The 23,998-nt window shown below is 43.4% G+C and overlaps 1 protein-coding gene across 1 annotated transcript in view; it reads right to left on the bottom strand.

The window, feature by feature from the left end:
• Positions 1-23,998, bottom strand: part of LOC134929613 (dynein axonemal heavy chain 5-like) — an 837,675-nt gene that overhangs the window by 127,853 nt on the left and 685,824 nt on the right. Inside the window, exons 70-73 of the mRNA XM_063925200.1 lie at positions 23,662-23,929; positions 7,981-8,102; positions 2,377-2,724; positions 1,075-1,263 (exon numbers count right to left, since the gene is read on the bottom strand). Of these exons, the coding sequence (XP_063781270.1) occupies positions 1,075-1,263; positions 2,377-2,724; positions 7,981-8,102; positions 23,662-23,929 (927 nt within the window). The remainder of the gene's footprint in view (positions 1-1,074; positions 1,264-2,376; positions 2,725-7,980; positions 8,103-23,661; positions 23,930-23,998) is intronic.

Genomic DNA, 23,998 nt, shown 5'->3' with positions numbered 1-23,998 from the left:
ATGTGCTGAAATGCAGCCAAAAGGAGATAAAGACAGACAATTTGTCTCTCCTTTGCAATCATGAATAGCATATTTGGTATATAAGAATACTAGAATAATATTTAGCTTTAAGATAAAAAGGAAATAGAGAAAATGCATTTCATTCCAAAAATTGATCCTTTCAGCATCATTTAATGTAAACTTTTCATGAGTATGTATTGGCCAGATTGGCAATTATATAGAACCTGGGCCTGATGCAAAGTTGAATGGAAATTGTGTGTAATTGCTCCCACACTGTGTGCAGGGAAGAAATTGTGTATCTGCAGTAGGGATGTATGAATCTTTGGGCGAGTTTGATATTCGTCACTATGATCAGCCCATACTGCAAATGATGCACCTGGATACAGCCATATACAAGCTTCAGCATAACTCCGCATGGCTCTCAATTCCAATGACACATTGTCTAGGAAGTCTGCCAACATGAGAACACCCCATAACAGCAAAGTTATTATTTTTATCATTTTCTCTTAAAACGTACGCTCCAGTACCATTTTTGTTTTCTTACCACATTGGCCAATCTTTCTGCAGTGATTTACATAAAAATACAGTGCCATTCTAAGTAGATTTTTATAATATTTTCAGCTGAATTTTTCCATTTTGTTGTCTTTTTATTTTCCAGCATCTCACTTTGGAGTGATCAATATGAAAAACATGCATGAACAATTATTTGTGAAACCCTTTCTAGCAGTGTGAATCAATGGTTAGTTAAGATTGGATGCTTCAAGGCTGAGGATTGAATTTCAGCCTTGGCTAAGATGTATCCATGTCAAGTGTTCTAGGCCCTGAGCGCCAAAGTAATATACAGTAATGTTACTAAAATAAAAGATCAATAAAGTACACTGATGTCAGCAGCAGATGTGTGAAGACATTTACTGGATGTAATTAAATCATCTTGTATGGTGAGGAACAGGTGAACAGACGTGCACTTAGCGTGACTCTTTAAGCTGAAAGCTAAATATAGAAGGCTGACATATGCTAATATGTAACGATATTCAGGGATCCACCCATTCAGACACATGATGAAAAGGCTGCTACCTCATGAGGGATGTAATCCTCGGGTAATTTCTCCAGCATTTCATCTGCAAGACGCTGAACAATAGTCTCTCTGGTCTCCCCTCCACCTCCTCCGCTGTCCTTGGGCTGAATGTTGACTATGGTACTTAGTGTCTCATTTGCCATGTTTGTCTGGTAGGTTATGTCTGCATTGGGGTGTAATCCAAACACCTGCAAGAAAATCAAAATCAGGTATAATGTTAATAATCTCTAAACAAAACAGCAACATTATGCTAACAGATGCAGACACAAGACAAGTTTTTGTGAAAGAAATAGAAAAGGCACAGCAAGCATTAAATACAGAGCAATTGCTAAATCAAATCTGAACATTACAGTGAAATGTGTCATCCTCACAGAAAGGGGGCCCTCCTCACTGTAGTGCAGTGGTTTCCAAACTTTGAATCACGGCGCCCTAGAATATCAGAATTTTTTTCACGGCACCCCTAGGCCAAAAATTTCTTATTGAGAAATTTAGAAAGAAATATTATATTAAGTAGATTGTGTTTATATGTCATTCTTAGGGTCAGTTGTGTGGTGAGGGACAAGATTTGCTTCTGTTTGGCCACATATTTTATGACTGGCAGCCACCAGCACTGGTTTTGCCTATTATATTGACCATGAATAATTTGAACTGGTCCTGGACCACCAACCCAGGGCACCCCTGCAAGTGTCCCGAGGCACCCCAGGGAGCCACGGCACACAGTTTGGGAACCTCTGCTGTAGTGAATCCAGCAAAGAAATCTTGCCTTCTTTTTGTCAAGCTGAAAATATTTTTTTGTTTTCCACCAGATAGGCAGGTTTTGTACCACTGTAGGCAAATAACCACGGATGTTTGTCTAAATGGTAAATTAAGAACAACTAAACATACTGAGCCTGTGGGGTTGTTCTGATTATTATTTTTTTTGATAGGCACCACAATGCCCCCCAGCACTGGACAGTGGGTATTAATATAACGTACGTAAATAAGGGTTATACGAGAAAGCCAAAATAAACATAAAAAGAGAGTAGGTAGGGACCTGCTCATAAGAACTTACACACTAGTGCAGTGCTTCTCAAGGTTGATAGTTGCTTTAACGACGGTCGGAATCCCGGCTGTCAGGATACCGACACCGGAATTCCGACCGCTTACAATGCCGGCAGCCGGAATGCCGGCAAACAGGGGCTATTCCCAATCCTTAAAATCTGGCCTGTTAGTGTGACTTGAGTCCAGAGTTTAAGAAGCACTGCTCCAATGGGTTCAAACAATGTATAACATGCAAATATCAAATGTAAAGACTCATTTACCTCAGGTGTGTCTACCAAGGGCAGTTGCTCTATACACTGGTTATAGTCATCAATGGTTTTGCCCTTAGGGATTCCATAGCCTTTATAGAAGCAAAATTTATCCAAAAACATGTGCTCTCCAAACCAGACTCTTGTAAATGTGTTTAGTAATGTCTTATCCAAGTCATCAGTCACACGTCCACCATACTGCACTTCTCCCAGCATATAACGCAGGCAGCTCCAATTCACTGGGCGCTTGGTGCCCACATCATCCAAATGGTTTTGGACAAACTGCACACTGGCAGCAAAGTCTGCTTGGTTAAACTCATATGGGATGTTCCAACCTAAAGGACCAAACTTTCTTCTTTCCTACAGGGGCAAAAATAGGTAGTATAAATAGGCATGGCCACTATATATGCATCTGTTTCACCAGTTGTATACAAGGTATAATCTTTCTGCATGGAGATGAGGGGAAAATCACATTTCAATTATTTATTTCTATTTCAACTAAGAAAAACATCACTTTTGTTAAATGTTTGTAATCTGAACATGCACCCTGTTGTAAAGCAATATGCCATTATTCAGAACTGAATAGAAAACAGACTTATGCTGCTATTGATACATATTTAGCAATGGTTAGTTTTTTTTAGTCATTTACCATTTTTAATACTGCTGGTACTTGCTGGTATTTTGTGGCTTAATAACATGCAGTGAGAGCTGTGCTCTGGTTTGATAATACAGGTATACACTATACATTTTATATACTACTAGCTGAATACCCATGCTTCGCTACGGAATTTCCGTACGTATACATTTCATTTTGAAGGACTTCCTGGTAAACTAATTAGACTTACAACAGGACATGCTCTGCGCCCATCGCTGCCAATCTTTGTCAGGCCGCACCTCCGGGCAGGCCTACCTCGGATTGATTCTGTCAAAAGGCTGGCGCTGAGGAAAATAATCCGCCTCCTTCTCTGCCCGTCCCGCCTCTGATGCTGCCCTACTCAGTGTTGTAAATGCTGGGACGAGAGGCCAAGTTCCGCCCGCTGTATGTAAAATATGTAAGGCCCTAGGTCTCCTTGCTTAGCTTCTCACTCTCCTGAGGGCTCCTCCTTTGACGTAAAAAGGTAAAGATTTTGCACAACACTGAAGGTCACTGTGAGAGCTGTCGGTACCCTTTACACAGCAGATAAGTAGTTGCTGACTATCAAGCTTTCCTTTAAAGCATTTAAGAGTCAAAATATTTACGTCTCCTTTCCTCCTATTGTTCGGCAATGTTTAGTTCAAGTGACAGGTTAACCTCTGATAATTGAGACACTATTCTCTCCTGACTGGAAACAGGGTGGTTAAGTACTTTTATCTGATATAGATATTTTAGATTTTCACCCCTTCTCACCCACCATGAGCTGATGGGGGCTGAACTTGGACTGAAACAGCATCGGGTGTGTCACTATTCATCTCAGCGACCCCGAAAACTATGTATTTTTACATGTCACCCCCTTCCCACTCCCACCCCTAGGGGTGCTAGGGGTGTCTTAGCCCCATAGTATTTTTTTTCCAGATTGTAAGTCATATGTGTACCAAGTTTGGTGTAAATTGCTCCAGGCATTCCAGAGTTATGCTGTAACACATACATACATACATACATACATACATACATATATATATATATATATATATATATATATATACTGTAGATACATTTTACTACTGGTGTTTTGTGGGTGTGTTTGTAAAAACGCAGGCGTGGCAAGGTGTTTTTTTGAGTGGGTCTCTGACGTCAGCGATGACCACTTCCAGCCTCTTGTATGCAGAACTCTGGATGACCTTGCCTGGCACAGATGGAAAAACTCTTGGATGTTCAGGTATTTGCATATGGTTATGAGATCACATCACACATTGCGATGCATTCGCAATTTCTGCAATGGGAGTATTCTCTTTATTTCTGGGCGGCAACTATTTGATTGCAGCAACTGCTTTTAGCAAGTATTGCGATCCGTGCTGAATGAGGTCCTTAAGCTGGGTACACACTAGGCGATACAATGGGCATTTGCGCAAACAGACAATATATCACAGCGGAAATTGCAGTCTGAATTGGCGCTCTGCCGGCGCAACGGCTGGTCTGTCGTCAACTCATGGTGGTGTGTACCCAACCTTAGAAACAACAGTTTTGATTAATGTGGGAATGATAGGACTACTGCAATCGCAACAATTTCACCCATGGAGATACAGGGGAAAGGATACATTGATCCATTGGCATTTCTGTAATGGGTGCATCCATTTTAAAACGTACCTTTCCAGAGTCTAGCAGAGGGCGCTGCGGTCGCAGCGGAAATCGCCGCCGAAATGGCCGGCCCGCATGTGCAATAGCCAAATTGGTCTCCGGATCATAGCGAGCGCCGTGTTTCAGGAGACCTGCGCATGTGCAATAGACTCCAGCACAATGTGGGAGTCTACAGCGCCATACAGAGAAGGTGCACATGGGCCCCCTCCTCTGATGAAATGCCCCTGCATTGATCTGTAGTTATGCTGAAACTCCAAAGATCCCTTAGGTCCTTATTTAATTTCATATTTTTAATGGGATGAGTGAAGTGGGCTCTAAGAGTTTATAAAAGGAGTTAAGCCTATATCTTTCTTAGTTAAAACAATGATTTATTTAATAAATTTGAACTCTTAAAGAACATGATTCCATAGCATTAGATATGTATAGTATATTATGGGGGATATGTATCATGCCGTGGAGAGGGATAAATTGAAGAGAGATAAGGTACCAGTCAATCAGCTTCTAACTGCCAAGCTGTGTTTGAAAAATGACTGTGAGTTCTGATTGGTTGCTCTCCATTTTATCTCTCTCCAAGGTTTGATATATCTTCCCATATCTCTTTTAGCCACACCATTATATATTTTGCTATTAGACTGGATTTATTGATGTTGCAATGCTTATAAAAAATATGCTGCTCTCGTTAGGTTATGTGTGTGGACCCGTAGATGGCCTCTTCTTCTCTGGCTATTTAATGCATGTATTTAGTATATACACTTTACTGTCTGACAGATTTAGTAGTAGGTGGTCAGAGGGTAACATTGAGGCTATTGACACCACATTCCTTTCCTCCCTGTTCGACTCACTTCTCTTTCCTTTTCTCTCTCTCATGCCCTGAACAAGCCACTTCCATATACAATGAATCTCTTACTTCTGCTCTTGACTCTGTTGCTCCACCAACCACTATTCACCCTCGGAAATTAACACCTTAACCCTGGCACACCAAATGCACCAGATATCTGCAAAAATGCTCACATACTGCTGAGCGACACTGGAGGAAATCACGCTCTAAAGCAGACTTCCTCCATTTCAAACTTATCTTCTCATCCTTCAGTGCTGCCCTTTCTCTTGTTAAACAGTCATACTTCAAGAACCTCATCTCCTCCCAGTCTTCCAACCCCCGACGCTTCTTTGCCACTCTTAACTCACTCCTCTGGCCACCCCCACCTCATCTCCCCTCCTCACTCTCTGCTCTTGACTTTGCCACTTACTTCACGTCCAAAATTAACTCCATACGTCAGGACATCACATCACACCAGACCATCAGCAACCAGCCTCCTCTCATTCCTTACCACCCCTCCCCATCCCTCCCACCAACTCTGACATCTTTCTCCCATGCATCTGGTGAGGAAGTCGTGGCCCTCATTCGTTCCTCTCCCCTCACCACCTCCCCAATTGACCCTATCCCCTCCCACCTCCTCCTCTACCTCTCTCTTTCTGCCTATTCCCCTCTTTCCCACCTTCTCAATCTCTCCCTCTCATCAGGCACTGTCCCCTCTGCCTTCAAGCATGCGCTCATCTCTCCTATTCTTAAAAAACCTACCCTTGATCCAAACACTCTCTCCAAATACCGACCCATCTCTCTTCTCCCTTTTGCATACAAACTCCTTTAGCATATTGTCTACAACCGCCTTACTTCCTTTCTTTCCTCTTACTGCTTGACCCATTCCAGTCTGACTTCCGTCCTCTCCACTCCAGTGAAACTGCCCTTACAAAAGTCTGCAATGACCACCATGCTGGTAAATCTAAGGGCCAATACTCTCTACTTATTCTTCTTGATTTCTCTGCTGCTTTTGACACTGTAGACCACCCTCTCCTACTGCAAATCCTTCACTCCATTTGTCTGCATGATACTGCCCTCTCTTGGCTGTCTTCCTACCTCTCTGACCGTTCATTCTCTGTCTCCTCTCATGACTCCACCTCCCCCTCACTTCCACTAACTGTAGGTGTACCCCAAGGTTATGTCCTTGGTCCTCTTCTTTCCGCTCTATACATCCTCACTAGGTAAGCTCCTTAGTTCTTTTGATTTCCAATATCATCTCTATGCTGATGACACTCAAATCTATCTTTACTCTCCGGACCTCTCCCCTGCTCTCCTCACTCGAATCTCCAACTGTCTCTCTGCTATCTCTGTTTGGATGTCCCAGCGCTTTCTTAAACTAAACATGTCTAAAACCGAGCTGATCATCTTCCCTCCCTCCTGCATAACCTCACCTCCCACAATCTCATTATCTATTGATGGCACTACTATCTCCTCTAGCCCCCAAGTGCGCTGTCTTGGAGTAATCCTCGACTCCTCCCTCTCCTTCAAACCACACATTCAGCACCTCTCACAAACCTACCGTATTCATCTTAAAAATATTTCCAGGATCAAACCCTTTCTCACTAAGGAAGCTACTAAGACCCTCATCCACTCACTGGTCATCTCCAGAATGGACTACTGTAATCTCCTCCTGACTGGCATTCCTGACAAATACCTCTCTCCACTACAATCTATCCTCAATGCTGCTGCCCGGCTAATTTTCCTCACCAAACGCACTACTTCCACCTCCCCTCTCTTACAAGACCTTCACTGGCTCCCCTCCCCTTTCAGAATCCATTTCAAGCTTCTCACACTCACTTACAAAGCCCTCACCCACTCCTCTCCCATTTACATCTCTGACCTTATCTCACTTTACACTCCCATCCATCCTCTTCGCTCTGCTAATACACGATGACTCTCCTGCCTACTGATTACATCCTCCCACTCCTACCTCCAAGATTTTTCACGTGCTGCTCCATTTCTCTGGAATTCCCTGCCTCTCCCCCTCAGACTCTCCACCTCTCTAAAAAACTTCAAACAGGCTCTCAAGACCCACTCCTTCACCAAACCCAGCCTAATATCATCCTAAGCCTCTGTTCCATGCTCTCTATGTACCCCATCTGTGTCACCCCTGTCTGTCTACCCCTTCCCTTTAGAATGTAAGCTCTCACGAGCAGGGTCCTCTTCCCTCATGTGCTTATCCTTTTTCTTACTTTAATATTTTTCAACTGCACCAAATCCAGCAGTCTTCTGCCACCTGATACTTAATTCAATGTTATCTGCTGATGTAGCTATGTTTATTTACCCTGTACTTGTCCTATATTGTCTTTAACTGTAAGTTGCTGTTTTCCTGTTTTATTTGTTTATGTACTTTGTAATTGGGCGCCGCAGAACCCTTGTGGCGCCATATAAATAAAGGATAATAATAATACTAATAATAATAAAGAGGGTAACACAAATTGAATTACTGCCATACATAGCAACAAGCAGAAAAAACTGATACCTGCACTGTTGTATGGAGAAAAGCAACAGCATACAGCAATGGTTTCCACTGTGGAACATTGGTTACATCCAGTAGTTCTTGAGAAACTCCAGAATATGTCCTCTTTAATCCTGCCTTCACACCTGCCAGCGGAAACAAAACATTATGGGAGACATGATAAATAGTTATATAGATACTGTAGGTGCAAGTGATGAATATGGAATTAATGTTAAGTTTAGTGAGAGTGTACCAGGGACGTGTAGATAGAATAAGGGATGCGAGTACACCAACATTTCTTGTCCCAATGACAAGGCTGGTGTAAGTACTTACTGTACACACTGATAATGATGAAGGCTATCAAACTACAGTAAAGTAAATATGCAAATATCCGCATTAGTTGAGGCATGAAATGCAAGTGCAGTTGAGGCCTACTTACATTCAACTCACCACCAGGCACTACATTGTGAACTTAGCAATAAGTGTATAACGGTTATGTATAACTTTAATGTACAGTATAACTTTCTGTTGTTATTTATTTATTATTTAACAGGCATGACAAAGTACCAGCAATAAACTGAAATGTTGCAAATTCATAGAGTGTATTAAACAAAATGGGTAGCTTTGTCTCTTACCTATACTAACTACAATAAAGCTCCAGCTGTGCCAGGAAGGGGTGGTTAGTGTTCTCCATTCCCCAGTTACTGTAGAGTGCTGAGAGCTCTCTGCACTCTGATTTGTGGATGACTGGCATTATTCATCAATTAGACTGCTTACTACCACTATCCAACACCTTCTAAGAGAACAGTAGCATGCTAAGTCACCTGACCTGAACCCCACAGAGGCAGGCTCAGGCCGGCATTTCTGCCCCCCTAACACATCCAGACACTACCTCAGATATGCTGTGACAGAACCAAATGAAGGCTGCGGCTTCCCGGGAGTGGGGGTCTTTAAAAAAGGACAGTATTTTTGGACCCATACCCATCCATAGGTGCTTGATGTTCCTCCAGGGCCATTCGGACCAGGCTTGTGTGGACTACACTAAACTACTGGTGTTGTAACCCCGCACTGTGAGCACACCGAGTCACATAAGGGGGGCGAGGTGCCTGGGGGAAAACACTAAATAAAACAACTAGACAGACTAGAAACAAGTAAAAGCCTCCTAATATCTTTGTGCCTCTCCTGCAGGCACCAAATAATTTATTTATTTTTTGCAGATGGAAGGTTTAAGAGGGAGGGGAGTGTCCACCTCAATAGAATTAACTATTTATTGCCTATGTCTCAACCTTGCCACCTAAACCCATTGTTTCCCGTGTTCCCCAGATAGGTCGAAAGAGGAAGATTGTATTCTTGTTCATTTATTAAGTTGTATAGCCCAATGTATTTAAACATGCGTGTGTTATTTGTACATTGTATACTCAGCCTCTGTAGCACACTATTTTAGCACCAAGCAGTTTATTGTAACAAGTTATTTTAGGCCTTGGCTATTGATTACAAATCAAATGTAAGGTCTGTGGGGGACCCTGTTAATAAAAGTGATATACTGTAGTGGTGATGTTAAAAAAAATAATAAAAAGTATAATTTATCAAACAGCATTGTGATTACTGTATGGGAACTTGCACTAATTACTCCTAGTTTAAGCTGTAAAATCATAATTATTACTGAATCTGTCATTCTTCATTATTAGCACATTTTTCAATATTAATTATGATTTAACATCTTAAACAAGGATTAATTAGTGCATGTGTACATATCATAGCCACAATAAGATGTATATTAAAAAATGTTTGTATTTATAGGAAATTATTGCAATATTATATTCCTATATTCTTATAGGCTAGCTATTAAAAACACTCACGTCACATGGTTATACTACAATTTGTGCACTTGCACAAATGGTTGCACCACATGGGGGAACCTGGCCAAGCCGCCACTGCTGCTGTTGAGGTCGTCTGAGCTGTGAGTAAAAATAGGAATTTAATACCTACCGGTAATTCCTTTTCTCGTAGTCTGTAAGGGATACTAGGATAGATTAATACCATGGGGTATAGATCGGATCCATTGGAGTCTGGCACTTTAGAAATGTTCAGTGTTTGCTGGCTCCTCCCCTCTATGCTCCTCCACCAGACTCAGTCTAGGAAAACTGTGCCCGAGGAGACTTTGAGAGTGGGAAAACATATAACAACAGCGGTGAGGTACCGAACCAACACACAACAGCAAGAAAGGATAATGAAATGTACAATGGAGTGCTAAATGTGTAAAAAAGCGCTAATACCTGTAAAAAGAAAAAAGGGTTAATGAAGCAATGTTTTACAGCCCTTTTACGTGTGCGTGTGAGAGTCCGTTATTGGTCCTGTTAGAGGTTCCGTATAATCGCTGGCGTTCAGGTGCAGTGGAGATGATGTGCTGGAGTTCACTTCGCCGACGAGTGATAGAGCGTGAAGACACCAGCGGGAGACGATATCAGCAGGAACCAGCCGGACGGCGGGACATCGTACACAGCAAAGAGGTAGGCAGCGGTAGGGAGAGTTAGCTTAGTCAACCCCTGCACACTACCTTATTGCGGTCCTGACCGCCGGCAATTATACGGAACCCCTAACAGGATCAATAATGGACTCTCACACCCACACGAAATAGGGCTGTAAAACATTGCATGATTGTTATGATATCATCACCATTGTGGCATCATCACAATTGTGACATCATGACCATTATGACATCATCACCATTGTGACATCATCAGCTTTATAAAATCATCAGTGAAATCATCACTTGTGACACCATCACAATTATGACATCATCACCATTATGACATCACCACCATTGTCCCATCAACCCCATAGTGACATCATCACCATTGTGACATCACCATTGTGACATTATCATTATGACATCATCACCATTGTGACATCATCATTATGACATCATAACTATTGTGTCATCATCACCATTATGACATAACTATTGTGTCATCATCACCATTATGACATCATCAGTGACATCATTACCATTGTGACATCATCTCCATTATGACATCGCCATTGTAACTTCATCGCCATTGTGACATCATCAACACTATGACATAATCAGTGACACACGAATTAAGGCTGTAAAACATTGCATGATTGTTATGATATCATCATTGGGACATCATCACCATTGTGACGTCATCACAATTGTTACATCATCGCCATTGGGACATCATCAACATTATTACATCATCCCCATTATGACATCAATGCCATTGTGACATCATCATTATGACATAATCACCATTATGACATCAACACCATTGTGACATCATCACCATTAAGACATCATTAGTGACATCATCATCATTATGACATCTTCAGCATTGTGACATCATCCCCATTATAACATCATCACCATTGTGTCATCAACACCATTGTGACATCATAATCGTTATGATATCACCATTGTGACATCATACACATTATGAAATCATCACCATTGTGTCATCATCACCATATGACATCATGACATCATCACCATTGTGATATCATCAACATTATGACATCATCACCATCCTGACATCATCAGTGACATCATTACTATTGTGACATAACCTCCATTAAGACATCATCACCATTATGACATTATCAGTGACATCATAACCATTGTGCCATCATCTCCATTATGACATCATCAGTGACATCATCAACACTGTGACGTCATCACCATTATGACATAATCAGTGACATCATTACCATTGTGACATCATCTCCATTGTGACATCATCCCCATTGTGACATCATCAGTGACATCATTACCATTGTGCCATAATCAGCATTATGACATCATCACCATTATGACATCAGTGACATCATTACCATTGTGACATCATCTCCATTTTGACATCATCAACACTATGACATCATCACCATTGTGACATCATCAGTGACATAATCACCTTTATGACATCATCACCATTGTTACATCATCCCATTGTGACATAATCAACAATATGACATCATCCCCATTATGACATCAATGCCATTCTTACATCACCATTATGACATAATCACCATTATGACATCAACACCATTGTGACATCATCACCATTATGACAACATTAGTGACCACATAATCACTGTGACATCATCACCATTATTACATCATCACCATTGTGACATCATACACATTATGACATCATCACCACCATATGACATCATCATGGCATCATCACCATTGTGACATCACCAACATTATGACATCATTACCATTGTGACACCATCACCATTATGACATCACCATTGTGACCTAATCATTATTATGACATCATCACAATTGTGACATCATCCATATTATGACATCATCACCATTATGACTATCATCAGTGACATCATTACCATTGTGACATCATCAATATGACATCATCACCATTGTGACATCATCACCGTTATGGCATTATCACCATTGTGACATCATCACCATAGTGATATCATCACCACTGTGACATCAAAACCATTGTGATATCATCATTATGACATAATCAGTGACATCATTACCATTGTGACATCATCTCCATTGTGACATCATCAGTGACATCATTACCATTGCGACATCATCTTCATTATGACATCATCACCATTATGACATCAGTGAAATCATTACCATTGTGACATCATCGCCATTGTGACTTCATCAACACTATGACATCATCACCATTGTGACATCCTCTCCATTATGACATCATCAGTGACATCATCACCATTGTGACATCATCAGTGACATCATTACCATTGTGCCATCATCAGCATTATGACATCATCACAATTATGACATCAGTGACATCATTACCATTGTGACATCATCTCCATTATGACATCATCGTAATTGTGACATCATCAACACTATGACATCATCACCATTGTGACATCATTATGACACCCTCACCATTATGACATAATCAGTGACATCATCACCTTGATTGCGTCATCATTGTGACATCATCACCATTGTGACATCATCCCCATTATGACATCATCGCCATTGTGACATCATCAACAATATGACATCAATGACATAATCCCCATTATGACATCATCGCCATTGTGACATCATCAACAATATGACATCAATGACATCATCCCCATTATGACATCACCATTGTGACATCATCACCATTATGACATCATTAGTGACCTCATCATCACTGTGACATCATCACCATTATGACATCATCAGCATTGTGACATCATCCCCATTATGACATCATCACCATTGTGACATCATCACCATTGTGTCATTATGATCGTGATATCATCACAATTGCGACATCGTCCCCATTATGACATAATCACCATTATGACTTCATCATCAGTGACATCATCACCACTGTGACATCATCACCATTGTCACATAAGCACCATTATGGTATCATCACCGTTATGACATCATTACCATTATGACATCATCACCATTATGACATCATAACCATTGTGACATCATCAACATTATGACATCACCATTGTGACATCATTCCCAATATGACAACATCGCCATTGTGACATCATCACCTTTATGAAATCATCACCATTGTGACATCCTTTTCATTATGACATCATCACCATTGTGCCATCAACCCCATAATGACATCATCACCACTGCGAAATCATCAATATGACATCATCTCCAATGTAGCTTCATCAACATTATGGCATCATCACCACTGTGACATCATCATCAATATGATCATCAATATGACATCAACACCATTATATCATCACCATTGCGACATCATCGCCGTTATAACATCATCACCATTGTGTCATCAACACCACTGTGACATTATGATCGTGATATCACCACCATTGTGGCATCATCATCATCATCATTATTATGACATCACCATTGTGACATAATACACATTATGACATCATCACCATTGTGACATCACCAACATTATGACATCATTACCATTGTGACACCATCACCATTATGACATCATCACCATTGTGACCTAATCATTATTATGACATCATCACCATTGTGACATCGTCCCAATTATGACTTAATAATCAGTGACATTATCACCATTGTGACATCATCATCAATATGACATCATCACCATTGTGACATCATCACAGTTATGACATTATCACCATTGTGACATCATCACCATAGTGATATCATCACCATAGTGACATCAAAACCATTGTGATATCATCATTATGACATCACTACCATTGTGACATCTCCATTATGACATCAGTGACATCATTACCATTGTGACATCATCTTCATTATGACATCATAACCATTATGACACAATCACCATTGTGACATCATTACCATTGTGACATCATCAGTGAAATCATTACCATTGTGATATCAACACTAAACCATCATAACCATTGTGACATCTCCATTATGACATCAGTGACATCATCACCATTGTGACATCATCACCATTGTGACATCATAACCATTATGACATCATCAGTGACATCATTACCATTGTGCCATCATCAGCATTATGACATCATCAGTGACATCATTACCATTGTGACATCTTCTCCATTATGACATCATCAACACTATGACATCTTCACCATTGTGACATCATTATGACATCCTCACCATTATGACATCATCAGTGACATCATCCCCTTTATGGCATCATCATTATGACATCATCAACAATATGACATCATCCCCATTATGACATCAATACCATTGTGACATCATCAACATTATGACATAATCACCATTATGACATCAACACCATTGTGACATCATCACCATTATGACATAATTAGTGACCTCATCACCATTATGACATCATCAGCATTGTGACATCATCCCCATTATGACATCATCACCATTGTGTCATTATGATCGTTATATCATCACAATTGTGACATCGTCCTCATTATGACATAATCACCATTATGACTTCATCATCAGTGACATCATCACCATTGTGACATCATTAATATGACATCATCACCATTGTGACATCATTCCCATTATGACAACATCGCCATTGTGACATCATCACAATTGTGACATCATCACCATTTTGACATCATCACCTTTATGAAATCATCACCATTGTGACATCCTCTTCATTATGACATCATCACCATTGTGCCATCAACCCCACAATTACATCATCACCACTGCGACATCATCATCAATATGACATCATCGCCATTGTAACTTCATCAACATTATGGCATCATCACCATTATGACATCATCGTTATTGTGACATCGACGTAAAAGGGCTGTAAAACATTGCTTCAAAAACCATTTTTTCTTTTTACAGATATTAGCGCTTTTTTACACATTTAGAGCTCCATTGTACATTTCATTACTGCTTTAATTTTAACGGAGCTGATCACATATATACAAGCGCGGTGATTATTTATAAATTCAGCAAGAAAGGATAGCCGCACTAACCTGAACAAAGGAAAGCCACACTAACCAAAGGATAGCAACGCTAACTGAAACAGTAATATGGACAGCAACAGTAGACCTAACCAAGAACTTACAACCAGGTAAGCAGGAAAAACGAAGCACTGAGGCGGGCACCCAGTATCCCCTCTGGACTTCGAGAAATGGAATTAACGGTAGGTATTAAATTCCTATTTTCTCTAATGTCCTAGGGGATACTGGGATGAATTAGTATCATGGGGAAGTCCCAAAGCTCCCAGAACGGGTGGGAGAGTGCTGAGAACCGCCTGACCAAACTGAAGGTCATCACCAGCCAAGGTATCGAACTTATAGAACTTAATGAACGTGTTCGAACGTGTTTCAGGTGGGTGCTTGACTTCAACACTTCGCCCACGTGTGGGGTAAATCCTGCTGGGACCCTTGGGTGAGGGACCTCATATCCCAGGGTTACCGGTTGGAATTTCATGCACTCCCTCCTCTCAGATTCTTCAGGTCAAGCTTACCAGCTTCACCAGTAGCAAAGGTTACCTTGCAAGACACCATTCAAAAGCTACTACGAACAAAGGTGATTGTTCCGGTACCTCTTCTGTTGCACAACAGGGGATTTTTTCAAACCTCTTCGTGGTACAGAAACCGGACGGATCTCTGAACCCGTATCTTCAGATGTTCAAGTTCAAGATGGAGTCCCTAAGGGCAGTGGTCTCTGGCCTGGAAGAAGGGGAATTCCTGGTATCCCTGAATATTAAGGATGCATATCTGCACATCCCGATATGGCCTCCTCATCAGGCGTATCTCAGGTTTGCTATACTGGACCACCACTTCCAGTTTCAGGCCTTACCCTTTGGTCTCTCCACAGCTCCAAGGGTGTTCACAAAGGTCATAGAGGAGATGATGTTGCAACTCCGCATGATGGGAGTCAACATAGTCCCCTACTTAGACGATCTCCTGATAAAGGCGGCATCCAGGGAGAGTCTACTGAACAGCATCAACTTGGCTACTCACCTTCTTACGGAACATGGGTGGATCCTAAATTTCCAGAAATCTCACCTGGAACCATCACAGAGAATTAAGTTCCTGGGAATGATACTGGACACGGTGTCTCAGAAGGTATTCCTCCCCATGGACAAGGCTTTGACAATTCAAGCTATTATCCGCTCAGTGCTCAGACCCTGTCACACCTCGCGGGCAGCGGCGGCCACGCTTGCCTCTGCGGGTGTCCTGGATGGCCTGGCGTCTCTCTCCTCCGGCGGTCTCAGGGGTCCGGCGTCGGGTCGGCGGGTCTCTCCGGCGGCTCCCGGAGCGAGGGCGCCGCCATGTTGATTGGGATTAGGTAGGCGGAGCGGGGCTGACGTCATCTGCCCGCTCCGCCAATCAGGCAAAGGCGGGAGGTTTAAAGTCAGACGCCGAGCAGGGAGCCGGCGCCTGTGTATCATCATTCTGGCTGTCAGAAACCGTGATCTCCAGAGCTCCCTTGTTCCTGTTTCCGCTGTGCTTCCAAGCAAATCTGTGTTTCCAGCATCTCAGCGTTTCCAAGCACCTCCGTGCCTCCAAGCGCCCGTGCGCCATCACGCACCTCCGTGCCTCCAAGCGCCCGAGCGCCATCACGCACCTCCGAGCGCCATCACGCACCTCCGTGCCTCCAAGCGCCCGAGCGCCATCACGCACCTCCGTGCCTCCAAGCGCCCGAGCGCCATCACGCACCTCCGTGCCTCCAAGCGCCCGAGCGCCATCACGCACCTCCGTGCCTCCAAGCGCCCGAGCGCCATCACGCACCTCCGTGCCTCCAAGCGCCCGAGCGCCATCACGCACTTCCGTGCCTCCAAGCGCCCGAGCGCCATCACGCATCTCCGTGCCTCCAAGCGCCATCACGCATTTCCGTGCCTCCAAGCGCCCGAGCGCCATCACGCATCTCTGTGCCTCCAAGCGTCCGAGCGCCATCACGCACCTCCGTGCCATCCAAGCGCCCGAGCGCCATCACGCACCTCAGTGCCTCAGAACCTCAGCACCTCTGTGCCTTCAGCACCTCAGCACCTTAGTACCTCGGTGCCTCAGTGCCTCAGCACCTCGGTGCCTTCAGCGCCTCAGCACCTCAGTACCTTAGTACCTCGGTGCCTCAGCACCTCAGTGCCTCAGCACCCCAGTACCTCAGCGTCTCTGTGCCTTCAGCACCTCAATATCACCAGCACCTCTGTACCTCAGCACTCAGCACTTTTACCAGTCTTGTTTTTCAGGAGACCTTCAAGCATTCCTCCGTGATTCCTGCTTACCGTCTTCATCCTGTATGAAGAAGACCTACATCCGGCCATCTCTATTGCGACCCAGTAGCGGTTCCTCTTCCCGGTCACCGGAAGAAGCCCCGAGTCCACAACACCCTTCGACCAGGTCAGTGATAGACCCCACAAGATTTCGATTCATCTTTGTATTCGCCTACTGGGCAAGATGGTGGCCTCCCAAGTACAGCAGATTACATGCCCGTCCGTTCCAGCTGGACCTGCTGGACAAATGGTCAGGGTCTCACCTGCACATGCACCAGAGTATTGCTCTGTCGCTGAAAGCACGGATCTCCCTGTTATGGTGGCTACAAGTCTCTCACCTCGTGGAGGGTCGGAGTTTCAGTACCTAATCGTGGACTCTACTGGCAACAGATGCAGCCTCTAAGGTTCGGGGGGCAGTGACCCAAGGGGCTCAGTTCCAGGGAAAATGGTCGAGTCAGGAATCCTCACTCCCGATAAATGTTCTGGAACTCAGGGCAATTTACAATGTTCTTCTGCAAGCCTCATATCTTCTCTGAAATCAGGCCATTCAGGTACAGTTGGCCAATGCCACGGCAGTGGCGTACATAAACCGACAGGGAGGAACAAAACGCAGGGCCGCCATGTGAGACGTGTGAAGGTTATTCCTCTGGGCGGAAGCCAATGCATTGGCCATCTCTGAAAATCCCCCTGCAGCTGGGGCCAACTGTAACGCGGAGGGCTTAGCGGATGAGGATCCGGAGGCCTGGTCCAGAGATCCTCTAGCTGCATTAGAGGCACCTCTGACTCCGCCTCTAAATCTGGCTACGCGAAAGGACTGCAGAGAGGGCCAAGGATAGGGACGTCTTGCTGGAGGCACAGCAGACCGCAAATAGGTAGACTTACCTGCCGTTGCTTGAGGGATCCACTTGTGCAGTTCTTCCCTAAACAGGACATCCCCTGTAAAAGGAAGAGTTTCTACGCATTTCTTGGCATCAGCTTCCGCTGATCATTGTCGCAGCCACAGAACTCTGCGAGCTGAGACTTCCATCGCTGTGGCACGGGCACTCATGAAATATGCAGCATCCTGGATATGATGCAGTAGAGTCAGGATCTCACCCTGAGGTAGTGTGTTAAACCCCTCTTATTATATTATCGGACCATTTTGACCATGGCCCTCGTAATCTAACCGCTAGCAATGGTGGGACTCTGCACTACGCCCACTGCGATATAAATCAATTTGAGTGTAGTCTCAGTCTACTGGGTCCTTGAGAGAGATAGCACCAGGTACAGGTAGCACAATCTTACGTGACAGCCTGGACACTGGGGATTCTCCCATACCATCCTATCCTCAGGTGGAAAAGGGAAAGAATTAAACAACCATTTAGGGGTTTGATATTTTTTGTCACTCTTTAAAGAGTGAGTTAAATTCCTTGGAGACAGGGAAGGTGACAGAAGATTTTGGTTTTACATTAAAAAACAATTCTTCCTCAGCTTCTGTTTCTTTATGTATGTATGTTGAGGACTTCCCTAATAGAATAAATTAGGGCCTCCCCACCCTGAGACAGAGAATTGTCCCTCTCCATGACCACCAGTGACGTGCGGTGGGGTGAGGCAGACCCATTCCTGTCATACTAACGTTTGTGCCAGAGTTTTTACTATATAAAGTATATGAAAAATACAAAGAATATGTCTGAAATATCTTCTATAGATTATTCTAATAATTTTTATAGCCAAAACTGTGGCGTAAAAAGTCTATGGCAGGTGAGGCAGTGCCTCCCCTGCCTATCTTTTCAGCACATCTCTAATCAAAACTCACAAAATTTTCAGGAGTTTAAACTCTTGCATCTGTGTATAATGCCCCCATGTATCCTTTGGCTCATATATTGCGTGTAAATCTGGCTCTGGTGCAAGCCAGTGCCACCTGAGCAATTTAGCTCACCGCACGTCCCTGAATTGTCCACCTCACCTTCATCCAGATCTGGTATGTCATTATCAGAGTCAGATTGGAGTACACGTGGGAGTGCACGTTTATGAGAGACCAGCAGGGGGTTGAGGAGCCTACCTGTGTTCAAAAGCAGCCCTGACTAAAAAATCATCCACGATTTCTTAAGGGTCTGCCCTTCCTGTCTGGCAGTAGCCAATTTTGTATTAATATTAGTAACCATTCCTTTGAATGATTCTAACCACTCTGCCTCATGAACACTACTATCCTGTGAATGTAGAGAACACTGAGTACATAGAAGAGATCCCCCCGGTGAAGGGGAAAACTTTGTGTTGCATGAGGGACACAGAGCCTTTTTGCCAGACATTCCAATTCAGAAGAAATACACACAGAATTAGTGAAAAACACAGTTCAGTGAAATAACACAGTGAAATCACACAAATCCCCCAGATAGTCTAAAAGGAGAAACACAGATAGGAATGAGACCAGCACACAACACCACAGGAAACACAGATAGGAATGAGACCAGCACACAATACCACAGTGAAAGCAGTGCCCCACTGGGTATAAATCAGAGCCTTAGTAAGGCATATTGCGGTTATATGCTCCCCCCTTTCTATAAAACCCTCCTGGTACCAGTACAAATGGTGATTTAGCAGGGTCTGTGGAGGAGCAGTGCTTGCATGAATCCTGGAGGTCAGCAGCAGCAGGAAATGGCACCTTTGAGCCGCTGGTCCCGCTCTCCGGGAAGCCCCGCCCCCGTAATGGCACGTGGTCCCCCAGAAGATTATACTGGCTTTATATGTGATTTCTCATTGTAAAATGGGGTTAAGAAGACCCCTTTTACGTCAGCGCCAGTGCGGGTGTCTCAGCGGGCACCGCAGCACGCAGCCAGGTGCCCACCTTGCCCTTATGCCGCCATTGTCACCGGGGACCCGCTAACCGGGACCCTGGTGTTTGTACGCACTGCGTCTTCGGCATCTGTTAGGGGTGGCGGCATGCTGCCGGCGTGTGAGTACACCCTGGGGCATGTGAAACAGCGCCTTAGGAGCTAATGTCCTGTCAGTGGAGATATGAACCATTAACCCTATAGGAGGTTGGTTCTGTCCCCCACCCCCCAAGTCCCACGACGCAGGCAGACTGGTACCAACCAGTGCTGCCTGAAAATAATACAGTAAAATACATTTCTGAAGAAAACTCTCTGGAGCTCTGGAGAGAATGCACCCGGCTCCTTGGGCACATTTTTCTAAACCGAGTCTGGTGGAGGGGCATAGAGGGGAGGAACCAGCACACACTGTACATTTCTTAAAGTGTCAGGCTCCAATGGACTAAGTCTATACCCCATGGTACTAATCCATCCCAGTATCCCCTAGGACGTTAGAGAAAGGTAGATGCTAGAACTAAGTGGACTAAAGGACCTCTGACGTTAGAGGGAGGAGCAAAGCTGGTGGGATAGTACTCTCACTATCTATGCCAACAATTACTCCTTTTAGTAACTCGGTGGTGAGCGAAGCAAGCCACTGAGCCCGAAGCGTCGTGAGCAAAGCGTGGCGAGCGTACATTTCGGGTACCGCATTCTGGCCTTGCTCCTGCCCCTGGTGACATCAGAGGTCCTTTTCCCAACTTGGTTTTAGCCATAACCGTGAGTAAAATGGTGCCTCACTCCTCAGCTCCGTTACAAGTGAGTGTCTCATGGGATTTGACTTTCCGCGAGGCTTGCTGTGTGTGCTGCACAGTCAGTCTTGCGGGAAGTCAAATCCCATGAGACACTCAATTTCACAGAGCTGCCCACAGCCTGCTGGGATACTGTAACGGAGCTGCTGAGTGCAGCCGAGTAGGAGTTTTTAATAGTGCTGCCAACGGGGTCCCGGGTTCAATTTGGGTGGGCGTAGTGTGGGGGCCCCTAATCCGGCCCTGAATGACATATCTGTTTTGTCATACCCAAGTCAATAATGCAAAAATATGGTCTGCGGACTGAAGTTGGTCCCCCTTAACAACAAACCAAAAGAACAACACATTAGGTTTGGCCTACTGTACCATCTTTTACACTGCCACAAGCATTCAGCAAGAATATTAACGAAAAGTAAGCAGTTGGCGGTCACATGACTGCTGCCTGCTAATAAACACATTACTGTGCGACAAGCAAGGTAAAGCTTGGTTAGCAGCAGTGATGAGCAATAACCAGATCATGGCTCGCATCAGGGCTAAAAGTCCTATTATTGGATTTTTGACTAATAGAGTCATTCAGCAGTACCCAAGTCAACCCAGTGTTCCAGTCTGCCTATCACGTAGAGCAGTATTAGGAAGTATGAGCAGCTGGTCTGTGAGATGGGAGAGTATGGTTTGCAGTCATCTACCATTATGGCCCGTACACAGATTACATTTGTTTACCTTGCCCTAAGTAAACTCAACAAATGAAAATTAAGTGATCCCCTTATAATAGTTAATATACAATCTCTATTCAGTGTACTAGCCATTGGGTGAATATGGAACTTTGCTTGTCAAGAACCATACAGGAAAGAAAAATGGACAACCTTGTGGGACCTTTGTTTCAACTATAATATGTACATAGAAGCTGAAATAACTACAGTACTCTCCATAAGTAAAAAATTATAATTATACTTAGCCAGCTATCCCAGCTAAAAAGCTATTAAGTATCTAATTTAATTATATGTAATACAGCACAATATTGTTTTTAAAAGAATGGGCTCTGTGTGTTTCCTCCTACACGTGACATCCTGCATGGCCTGTCTACCAGAACATTTTCCAGGATTACTGTTTGTGTGTTAATTCTTCCCCATCTTTTATTCTAACTTACCCCAAGTACTTTGTTGTGCTCTTATCTTCAGTTAATTTCTTATTGCAACTGACTTGTATGATGATGATGATGATGATGATGATGATTATTATAATAATATATTGGCCACATGTATTCTAACCTTTTTTCTGTTATTGTTGTGAATAAACAATCTCCCACAGGCTGCATTCTGATTTCCTCCTGCAGCCTAACCGAGTCCAACTGCAGCCTAATTGACCACTCCCACAGCCTGAGCCCTCCTGAAGCCTAACCCCAGCAGCACCTAAACCTCCTGCAGCCTAACTGTAACCTGCAGCCTAACTGAGCCCTCCCGCAACCCATCTGAGCCTCCCGCAGCCTGACTGAGCCCTTCCTTAGCCTAACTCCCCCCTCCCCCTACAGCCTAATTTAGTGGTGTACCTGTAGTGATACAGTGGTATAAATATAGATGGTGATTTTTCTTTACATACTGTAGCTTAGTTCAGGGTTGAAAGGTCACCTGGTTGTGGAGCAGAGCTTGTGTGTTTTTGCACTACACATATTCCGGAAACTGGGTGTATACAAAGTATGGGTGATGCAAAGTCATATAAAGGACTACTGGGCTATAATCGTCATTCTCATGTGGAAGCATATACAGACAACTTGCATTGGCTTTAGCCACTGACATATACATCGGAATATAGGCCACTGCAATGTTGGTTGATCAATCCACATGATATTTTTAATAAGCAGAGCATTCGTATGAGAGAACAAAAGTAAATAAAAAAAGGTAAGAGTTGTGAAAGAAGAAGCTATGGGGGTAATTCCAAGTTGATCGCAGCAGGATTTTTGATAGCAACTGGGCAAAACCATGTGCACTGCAGGGGAGGCAGATATAACATGTGCAGAAAGGGTTAGATTTGGGTGGGTTATTTTATTTCTGTGCAGGGTAAATACTGGCTGCTTTATTTTTACACTGCAAATTAGATTGCAGATTGAACACACCACACCCAAATCTAACTCTCTCTGCACATATTATATCTGCCTCCCCTGCAGTGCACATCGTTTTGCACAGTTGCTATCAAAAATCCTGCTGCGATCAACTTGGAATTACCCCCTATATACACTAGGAAAACCTTTGGTATAATGTAGGAAGCATGCAATGAATGGGATGATACGATCAGGATCATGAAGAAGAAAAAGTCTGCGTCATTGTCTGGGAGAAAAAAAAAAGACTGACATTGTTTGAGAAAATGTAGAAGATATGCTATTGGATATTCCATTATTCACTCTTATATTAACTTTTCCACAAGTATAATTACAAACATTACCTTGAGGTGGTTCATTAGTGAATTTTATTGATGACTGCAGCAGATTTATAGGAAACTTGGGGTGGACTTCTGTGGTCACCCATGTCCTGAAGCCCTCATGCACACTTTCTGTGACAGTAATTGTATCTAGCAATTCATCCATGAAGTCTAAACCCAAGTGACAGTTCTGAAGAAGTAACCATCCACCGTCTTGCATGGACAGACATAGCAGACGTCTGGCATGGACCTCTTGCCCTTGACCCATTGATATAGCACGACAAGGAGCATTCTATGGAAACAAACAAAGAATATCCAAAATATGGATGTTTTTAATTGAACAACAAAAAAAATGAACACT

This window comes from Pseudophryne corroboree, chromosome 5 (genome assembly GCF_028390025.1).
Source record: "Pseudophryne corroboree isolate aPseCor3 chromosome 5, aPseCor3.hap2, whole genome shotgun sequence".
Lineage (NCBI taxonomy): Eukaryota > Metazoa > Chordata > Amphibia > Anura > Myobatrachidae > Pseudophryne > Pseudophryne corroboree.
Note: the sequence above shows the minus strand (reverse complement) of the source record. Positions and strands in the feature narration are given on the sequence as shown.